At 64.6% G+C, this 9,281-nt stretch overlaps 1 protein-coding gene across 3 annotated transcripts; it reads right to left on the reverse strand.

Moving 5' to 3' along the window:
- Positions 1 to 133: 133 nt before the first annotated feature.
- Positions 134 to 9,082, reverse strand: LOC116184271 (bMERB domain-containing protein 1-like). Of its 3 annotated transcripts, XM_031506379.3 has the most exons (7): positions 8,468 to 8,916; positions 4,289 to 4,409; positions 3,086 to 3,159; positions 2,784 to 2,898; positions 2,603 to 2,676; positions 1,878 to 2,030; positions 134 to 1,123 (listed from the first exon to the last, which is right to left on the reverse strand). In XM_031506379.3, the coding sequence occupies exons 1-6, from the start codon at positions 8,541 to 8,543 to the stop codon at positions 1,912 to 1,914; spliced, it is 579 nt and encodes a 192-aa protein (XP_031362239.3). In that variant the 5' UTR covers positions 8,544 to 8,916; the 3' UTR covers positions 134 to 1,123; positions 1,878 to 1,911. The 3 variants fall into 3 exon arrangements, with proteins under 3 accessions (XP_031362239.3, XP_085413011.1, XP_085413010.1); XM_085556885.1 differs by lacking the exon at positions 134 to 1,123 and having other exon boundaries at positions 1,879 to 2,030; positions 2,603 to 2,898; positions 8,468 to 9,073; XM_085556884.1 differs by lacking the exons at positions 134 to 1,123; positions 1,878 to 2,030 and having other exon boundaries at positions 2,213 to 2,676; positions 8,468 to 9,082.
- Positions 9,083 to 9,281: the final 199 nt, after the last annotated feature.

Consider the following 9,281-nt stretch of genomic DNA (forward strand, 5'->3'; position numbering starts at 1 on the left):
GGGGTTCCAGGGAGCTCCCGAGCCCAGCCTAACCGTCCAGGGTCAGCGTCTGTTCCTCTCTGCCCACCCTGCCCCTGCGGGGTCACAGCTGAGCCAGCTCCTGAGCGGCCCCGGGAGGAAAAGCACCGGGAGCTTCCAGCAGAGGTTTATTGGTTTGGGTTGAGATCGATGCGCACGAAGCAGTGTCCCTCCCGAGGGCTGGGCTCCTCTCCCAGCCCCTCCCTCAGTGCCGTGTGCCCGGGGGGCGGCCGCAGGTGGGACAGACGGACAGAGCCTGGTCCTCCTCCTGCCTGCCCTGGCACTGCTCCCAGCCCTGTTCCTGCTCCAGCCCTATTCCCAGCCCTGCTCCTGCTCCTGTCCCTGCTCCCGGCCCTGTTCCCAGCCCTATTCCCAGCCCTGCTCCTGTCCCCGCTCCCAGCCCAGGCTGGCTCGAGGGCAGCTCTGCAGCCCGGGGCTCCCCTGGCTCCCCCTCAGCCCCACCACACTCACTGGCTGGGTCATTCACTGTCCGGGTAAGGCCCTGGCAGGGCAGAGAGGAGCTTTTGGTGTGTGGAACTAAGAAATCCCTGTGGGCCAAGCAAGGCAGCGCTGGAGAACCTCTGGAGTGGCCCAGGACGGGATCAGCTCCAGACGGGATCAGCTCCAGACGGGATCAGCTCCAGGATGAGATCAGCTCCGGGCTGGAACCTCCCATGGACCCTCCCAGGGTGGAGCAGGGTGTTCTCCGGGCAGCAGGGTTTTCATCCCTCAGCCCGGTGTGGGATGCTCTGCCCCGTGCCAGGGGCTCCCTGCTGCTGGCACAGTCTCCAGGCCAAGGTGGGACGTGGTGTCTGCACTGCCAGGGAGGGCCTGGGGCCACCAGGACCTGTGCCAGCCCTGGAGCTGCCCAGCCAGCCTGGAGCCACCAGGAGCTGTGCCAACCCCGGGGCCACCAGGAGCTGTGCCAGCCCGGGGCCACCAGGAGCTGTGCCAGCCCGGGGCCACCAGGAGCCGTGCCAGCGCCGGGGCTGCCCGGCCGGCCGGGCGCTCGGTGCTGCTGCAGGGAGCTGTGGGCAGTGACGGGCGCTGGATCTCTCGGAGGAGAGCGGGCAGTGGCTCTGGCTGCAGAGCTGGGGAGCAGAGGCTGCAGGAGGGGAAGCAGGAATCACGGGCACTGTCCCCTGTGCCTCCTTCTCCGGGGCCGTGGAGCCAGCCCTGCCCTGCCCTGCAGAGTGCCCTGCCCTGAGGAGGCTCCCGCTGCCTCTGGGCACACGGAGAGCTGCACGGGCACCAGATCAGTCCTGCCCAGGGCCTGCAGCCCCCGCACCTCTGGCAGCAGCCCCTGCCTCACTCCGAGCCTGTCCAGGGCTCAGGAGCTGCGCTCTGTGCTCGGCACCCGTGGGGTGAAGCCCTTCAAGCTGTCTGGGCCTTGCTGGCCCAAAAGAGCCCCTCCAAATGCCAGGTTGGGCAGCAGGGGCTGGGAGCAGGGCCCTGCACAGGGCAGGGGGCAGCCAGAGCCGGGCACGGCTGCTCCGCTGGGGATCCCCCCAAATCTCTGCCAGCTCCCTCCGGGCTGAGCGGGGAGCCCGGAGCTGCTGGGCAGGCAGCACCTCTGGGGGTGTGCCATGCCCATGGAATTCTGATCATCCTGTCCTGAGCCATTGGCACAGGCTGGGAGCTGCCTGGCACAGCTGGGAACTGCCTGGCACGGCTGGGAACTGCCTGCTTGGCTCAGCTGCCACAGGATTGCCCTGAGCCGCTGTCACGGCACAGCCCTGCTCCCAAAATCATGGCTCATCCCTGTGGGGCTCTCCAGGGACACCCAGCCAGCTCCAGGGAAGGGCCAGCACCAAGGAACGCCCTCCTGCCCATCCCAGGTGCCCAGGCTGTGCCCCTACCACGGCCGTGTCCTATGCTGGGGCTGGCAGTGCCCTACATGACGGAGCAGGTGAAGCCACAGCACTCCTTGAGCAGGGTCAGGCCCGTCTTGGTCACGTAGGGAGCCGAGGTTTGCTGTCCCCTCGATGTCATCCTCTTCTCTTGGACAGGAGCTGCGGGAACAGGAGCCAGGGGCACGGCCTGGGGATGGGGCACAGCCCGGGGACAGGGCACAGCCTGGGGCACAGCCTGGGGATGGGGCACAGCCCGGGGACAGGGCACAGCCTGGGACACAACCTGGGGATGGGGCACAGCCCGGGGACAGGGCACAGCCTGGGACACAACCTGGGGATGGGGCACAGCCCGGGGACAGGGCACAGCCTGGGACACAACCTGGGGATGGGGCACAACCTGGGGATGGGGCACAGCCCGGGGCACAGCCCAGAGAACGTGGTGCCCATCCTGCACCCAGCCGAGGTGTGAGCCAATGTTCAGGGGCCAGATGCGGGCTGGCAGCTCTGAGACCCACCCCCAGCCCCGTTCCCATGGGCCACGCTGGGGAATGCCAGGAGGGAAATGGGTTCCAGGCGTTCCACGCACTGAGCCCGAGCAGCAGCACCCCCTGAGCTGCTCCCCCACCTCCCCGGGCCAGGCAGCCCCCGGCAGTGGAGCCCTGCAGGCAGGGTGCCAGGACAGGGCAGGAGTGCCAGGGGTTCCGTGCAGGCAGGGGCCCCGTGGCACCCACTGGCTCTCTGGAGGTGGCTTTTGGAGAGCTTGCTCTGCAGGAACTCGGCCATTTCCTTGTCCTCTTCCCTTTCCCTGGGACAAAGAATTTGTCACTGCTGGGAAAGGAGCAGCAAGGCCCCCGGAGCAGCAGGACACAGCTCAGAGGATGGGGTGCACAAGCAGGAGCTGAGAGCCGCCACCTGAGCCTCTCCAGCTCCACGTCATCCACCAGGAAATCCCGCCTTTCCACCAGCTTGTGGATCTGCTGCACCAGCTCTTCTTCCCTCTGCTTCTCCTCGCTGGATTTCTGGTTCTCTGCAGCACAGGGCCCCATTCACAGCCACAGGGAGCACGTTTCACACCCCCACAGGGGCCACCCCTGCCAAGACCCCGGGGATCCCAGAATCCTGAGAATCCCAGAATCCTGAGGATCCCAGCAGGATCCCAGCAGGATCCCAGCACCCCAGGGCCCCCAGCAGGATCCCAGCACCCTGAGCTTCACCTGGCAGGACCAGGAGGTTCTGGAGCTCCGTTTTCAGCTGGCTGATTTCCTGGCAGAGCTGGATGTCGTCCATCCTGCAGAGACACAAACGGAGCCTCTGAGGGGAGGAGGGAGAGGAGAGGCTCCAGCCGGTGCCAGTTGGGGGGATCCCAGATTTCCCTGCCTGAAGGGAAATGGGAAATGCCAGCCCACTTCATCCCAGAGTTTTCCTGGGGTGTTGATGCTTGGCAGAGAGAAAGTTCCATCACCTTTAAGATAACAAAGCCTTATCAAAACCTGGCCCATCTGCCAGGCAAGAGCTGCAGCGTTTCTCCCGGTCCCAGAAAATAATCCCAAAGAGCAAAACGTGAAAAGAAGTGGGAGCTGCTGCCACAGAAAAGACCTATTTTATGCCACCTTCCTGCAGAATTAAATAAAGGTAGAAACATGAAAGGCTGTGCAGAGCACCAGCAGGCCACAAGGACAACAGAGATTGCTGGGGATTTAAACTGATTTAAATGAAAATGAACAGTCCTGTTGAGAGCTGGATGATTGTTGCATTTAAATGGAAATTAATTCAGGAAAAACTGTTAGGAGGAATAAAAGACAATAAATTCTTTTTTCAATTAGAATTAGGAAGGGTTGCAGGGACAAGCGCCCAGGAGGATCCTGTGGGGCTGGGATTGCCTCCACCCCTGCCAGAGACACCTGTGGCAGCATCAGCCAGAGCCGGGGAGCACCCGGGGCCCAGCGTGGAGCTGCACCTCCCAAGGAATTCCAGAGATTTCCTTTGCCCCAAAGGAGAAGCGTTCGGTGCCTCATGGTTTCCCAGAGCTCAGACCCCCGGGAATGCTGGAATGGTTTCTCTGGCTGGGATGATTTCCCTGGCTGGGATGGTTTCCCTGGCTGGGATGGTTTCTCTGCCTGGGATGGTTTCCCTGGCTGGGATGGTTTCCCTGGCTGGGATGGTTTCTCTGGCATTTCCCACATGAAATCTCTGCGCAGAGCCAGGGAAAATGCCCCGTGTGCCCCCGGGGCTGCTGGGCACCACTGCACACAGGGGTCTGGGTGTGAGGGCCTGGAGAGTTTCATTCCAGCACTTGTTGGGTTTTTGGAATGGGAAGAGGGTGGGCAGCGGGCTCAGCCCTGCTGGTCCCGGGGCTGGGACGCTGCTGGCAGGAGGGGCGGGCAGTGCCCGGGCAGTGCCCGGCCTCTGGCACTCACATGTAGCGCAGCTCCGACTCCCGGCGCACCAGCACCTCCCGGATGCGCTCGATCCGGAACAGCTCTCCCTCGATGTCGTCCATGGTGCTGCTGGAGTCGGCCATGGACACCACCCCGTCCTCTGCAGAAGGAGAGGAGTGGACTGAGCAGCAGGAGAGCAGCAGGGCCCTCGGGGCAGCCCTGGAGCAGCAGCAGCGCTGGCCCTGCTCCCCGAGCCGACAGAGCCCCGAATTCCCGGGGGTCTCCCCTGAGCAGGAGCCCAAGGCAGCCCGAGGGGACCTCAGGAATGTCCCTTTCTTTTCCCAGAGCCATGGAAGCCTCCAGCACATCCAGCACGGAGAGCTGAGCCTGCCCAGCACCTCCTCCTGCAAGGCCAGGAGCAAACCCTGGGCACACAAAGCTCAGAGTGAGGAGCCACAGGAATTCCTCCTGCTGCTCCCCCCATCCCACGCTGGATGAGCACCCCCATCCTTCCCAGGCCCCCCGTTCAGCTCCCTCACCCTCTGCAGTGCCGAGGATCACATCCAGCCCCCACAGGGGGAAACTGAGGCAGGAAAGGGAGGATCACCTGCTCAGGGTGAGGGGCAGGAGCTCCACAGCAAGATGTGGGCTAAAGGGGCTGCAGTTGATGTTTTAGAGGGATGGACAGGATGAAAGCCCACCCACCTCCGTCCATGGCTCTGACCAGCAGCTCTGCCTCCCCCACTGTGACTCACACACAGATCCCACTCGTTTGCCCTGGATCACACACAGATCCCACTCGTTTGCTCTGGATCACACACAGATCCCACTCGTTTGCCCCAGCCTGTCCCAGATTTCTCTGGATCACACACAGATCCCACTCGTTTGCCCTGGATCACACACAGATCCCACTCGTTTGCTCTGGATCACACACAGATCCCACTCGTTTGCCCTGGATCACACACAGATCCCACTCGTTTGCCCCAGCCTGTCCCGATTTCTCTGGATGCCGTGTGGGTCCCGCAGTGACTCCCAGGTTTATAGAATAGCTGAGGATTTGCTCCAGGCCGGCTCCTGGCTCGGGTGGCTCTCAGACTGAGCTGTCACAGAGCCGGCAGTGGCACCCTCATCCCATCCCAGCCAGGCTGTGGGACAACATTCCAAACCCTTCCAAACATCCTGGGGGGCTGCCTGCCTTCTCTGAGCCTTCGCAGGACACGTCCCCTTCCTGCAGCCCTGGGACTGTCCCCGTGCAGGAAGAGGGGGTACAGAAAGCACAGAAAGCTGCTCCAGGGGCAGATCTCCAGGCAGGGGTGCTGGGGGTGCAGGGTGTGTGCTCTGGGTGCTCCAAGCAGGAGCCAGGCCAGTGCCGAGGGTGACAGGGCAGGAAGAGACAAACTCCAGGGCACAGGACCGAACACTCTGCACCTCTGTCCTCTCCCCATCACAAAACACTGCTCGGGAAATCATCCCCAGACTGGGACACATTGCCAAGTCTTCCAGCAGGGAAGGCTTATTGTGGAAATCCAATGGTTTGGATTCGTGTGAGGGGTTTGGGGAAGAGTTTTCTGCTGTTTCTGGCTCGGAAACTCATGGGGGTTTCTCGGAGGTTGTCTGGGCACAGGTCCCTCTGCCCAGGCACGCTGAGCTGATGCCAGGGCACAGCTCCTCGCTCTTTCTCCTTGGGGCTCGGGGCAGCTGTGGGGATAGGGGAGCCTCCAGCAGCCCCTGCCCAGGCTCTGCCCATCCCCTGCCCAGCCCCTCCCTGCCTCCCTCCTGGCACCGTTGCCGAGGGACCGGCCTGTGGCTGCCAGAGCATCACCGTGTGGTTGCTAAGGGACCCGAGCGCGGTTGCTAGGGGACCAGGATGCTGAGGTCCTTCATCCCAGGCATTCTGGGGCTCCGCTATCCCAGCTCCTCTGGCCTGGGATATTTTGAGCAGCTGGGGATAGCTGCAGGAGCCTGCAGCAGATGCTGCCAGATGTGCAAGGACCAGGTCAGGAGTGTCCTGTGACGTGGGGACAGAGGGAAGGTCACAGCACGGCCCAGCCGGGGCTCAGCTGGAGGGTGCCAGCCCCTGGCTGTGCCAGCCCCTGGCTGTGTCTTCAGGCGCTGTGGTCAGGTCCTGGCACTCTGCAGCCCTCAGGAATTCCAAGGAGCTGCTCCCCAAAGCAGGCAGTGCTGGATGGGACCTTCGTGTGCCTGGAGCTGCTGAACTCGGGGCAGAAGCAGAGGGAGGGCAGTGCCAGGAGAGAACTCCTGGAAAATGAACCCACAAATGCTGGGAGGGAGCACGTGGAGAAGGGGACACCCAAGGCAGGGTGCTCACTGGGATCAAGCCCACAGTCCAAATCTCCCTTTGGGGATGGACAGGGAGGGACCCCTGTGTGGCCGCACTGCCCTGGGGTCCCTTTGCTCCCACAGCTCGCCCAGAGCAGCACAGCCATGCACAGAACACCCCCAGAAAACCCCACACAGAAAACGCCCCACAGAAAACCCCACATAGAACCCCCACAGAAAACCCCCCACAGAAAACCCCACACAGAAAACCCCCACAGAAAACCCCCACAGAAAACCCCCCACAGAAAACCCCCCACAGAAAACCCCCCATAGAAAACCCCCCACAGAAAACCCCCCAGCACCTGAGGCAAAGGGATCCTGCCTGGCAGTGTCTCAGCCTGGCAAACCAAGGAGGGCGAGAAAGCTTTGACAGAAATTTGGAGGTGCTCTAATCATCACAGCCAGCCCAGGGAGGGCTCGCCACTAATGAGGAGTGTAATAGCCAGGGCCTTCCACTCCAGATGGTTTGGGGAAAACATTTGGACAGGCAGCAGCGAGCTGGGATGAGTCACCGCAGCCAGCAGTGCAGGGTGAGCTTCCAGCAATTTTCTTCATGACTAAAGTTGGGATATTGATGGACAGCCCCCAGTGGAGGGGCAGAGCTCTCTGTGGGGCACTCAGCCGTGTTTTCCCCTGCTCCCGAGAGCAGCAGGGACAGGGACATTCAGCCTGTCCCAGTCAGTCCCCATTCCTGAGAGCAGCAGGGACAGGGACATTCAGCCTGAGCAGGACGAGAGGCTCCAGGAGCTCAGCACTGCACAGGCTCGGTCTGAGCTTTCCTGGCGGGGAGCAAGCAGCAGAGCAGCATCCCAAGAGCAGGCAGAGATTGTCACCAGGTTCTTACCTGTCCCGAGGGTCTCACCTGCCCCAAGGTCCCCAGGGGCTGGGAGCTCACAGAACTGCACTGAACCAGCAAAATCACAGGCAGCACAGCCCTGCTCACAGGCACCCATGGGGGTGTCCAGCCCACACCCAGCAGCCTGGGTGCAGTCCCTGGCCCACCCCGATGTCACCCAGCTGCTGGGCCGAGCACTGGGTGATGAAGTGCTCAGAGCCCCACGGGATCTGTAGGGGAGGACACACTGCCAGGGAAGGCACAGAGGAAAAGGACCAAAACTTCCCACAGCTCACCCAGGAGCTGAGCAGCTCCGTGGGCACCGCACGGCCCCAGGCAGTGCCCAGCAGGATGCTGGAGCTGGCTGGTCCCTCCTCCCCGCCTCTCCAGCTGCCCGTCCGTGCCCGCTGGGTGCTGGGGGTGAGGGGCAGCAGAGAGGGCCAGCGAAGGGGAGGGGTCGGGGGGTGGCAGGGCAGAGGCATTGCAGGCGCCTCCCTCCGCCCAGCCCAGCACTGCGACCCTTCCTCCCAGCGCAAGGTCGAGGGCTCTGCTCAAGGCAATTCCCCGCTTGGCATCCCCCGCGCTCCTGCTGGAGGAACCGCTCGGAGGGGGACAAAGGCGGTGAGGGGCAGGGCGAGGCCTCCTGTGCCCCGCTCCCAGCCGTGCCAGGGCCGCGCAGGGCAGCAGCAGCGAGATGTGACCGTGCTCTGCCGGTGTGTCCCTCCAGACATCTCCCTGCCGCCACCCTCCCTCCCTCCCAGCCAATTCTCCCCGTCCTTTCTCTCCCCCAGCCACTCCATCCATCCATCATCCATCCATCCATCCATCCATCCATCCATCCCCCACGCGGGGCTCCGGCGGTGCCGGTGCCGGTCCGGGGACCCGGCCGGGCTCCGTTCGCCGGATGAAGCCGCCGGTTCCCCGCCAGTTCCCGGGGCTCGTGTGCCCGGATTGTCCCGGAGCCCGGCGGCGGGGGAAGCCGGGCTCGGGCGGTGCCGCTGCCGGTGCCGGCGCCGGTCTCATCCCGGTCCCGCCGCGCTCACCTGGCCCCGCGCCGGCCGGCGGCCACCGGGGGGATTCCATGGATCCGTAGCGGGGAGAAGCGCGGCTGCTCTCCATCCGCAGCGCCGCGCTCCGCCGGGGCGGGGGCTCCGCCGCTCCCTCCGCTCCGATCCCACTGTTCCCTCCGCTCCGATCCCACTGTTCCACCGCTCCCTCCCGTCCCTGCCCCTGCCTGCAGCCCCGGCCCACCTCCGCTGCCCGGCGGCGCCCGCAGCAGCTGCGCCCCGAGCGGGGAAGGGGCAGCTCTGCCAGCGGCCCCAGGGCCACCCAGAGCCCCGTGCGGAGCTCGCTCCGCCCTGGCCCTGCAGCTGCCCCAGGAGGAGGTTGTGGGTGGCAGAGCTGGCAGCACCCACGAGCAACGGGGTGCCCGCGAACAGCGGCGCCCGGCCGTCCCGGGCAGTACGGGCGGCTGTCGCCGTGGCGCTCCCGGGCTGGCCAAAGCGCTGTCCCTGCTGCGGGGAACGGGGCCGGCACGGGAATGGCCCGGGAATGGCACGGGAACGGCCCGGGTCCGGCACGGGAATGGCATGGGAATGGCACGGGAATGGCACGGGAACGGCCCGGGACCGGCACGGGAATGGCACGGGAATGGCCCGGGAATGGCCCGGGTCCGGCACGGGAATGGCACGGGAACGTCCCGGGACCGGCACGGGAATGGTACGGGAATGGCACGGGAATGGCACGGGAACGGCACGGGAATGGCCCGGGAATGGCCCGGGTCCGGCACGGGACCGGCACGGGAACGGCCCGGGGCGTTCCCGTCCCGCAGGATCCCGGGCTGGAAGCGCTCGCAGC

Source organism: Lonchura striata, chromosome 18, assembly GCF_050655825.1.
Source record: "Lonchura striata isolate lonStrDom1 chromosome 18, ASM5065582v1, whole genome shotgun sequence".
NCBI lineage: Eukaryota > Metazoa > Chordata > Aves > Passeriformes > Estrildidae > Lonchura > Lonchura striata.

Excerpts from the sequence above, each read along its gene's own strand:
- LOC116184271 (XM_085556884.1), bottom strand. The coding sequence starts at position 8,543 with ATGGAGAGCAGCCGCGCTTCTCCCCGCTACGGATCCATGGAATCCCCC. Across the intron at positions 4,410-8,467 it reads GCCGGCCGGCGCGGGGCCAG|AGGACGGGGTGGTGTCCATG; the intron begins GTGAGCGCGGCG and ends CTCCTTCTGCAG. Across the intron at positions 2,677-2,783 it reads GTGGAGCTGGAGAGGCTCAG|GGAAAGGGAAGAGGACAAGG; the intron begins GTGGCGGCTCTC and ends TCTTTGTCCCAG.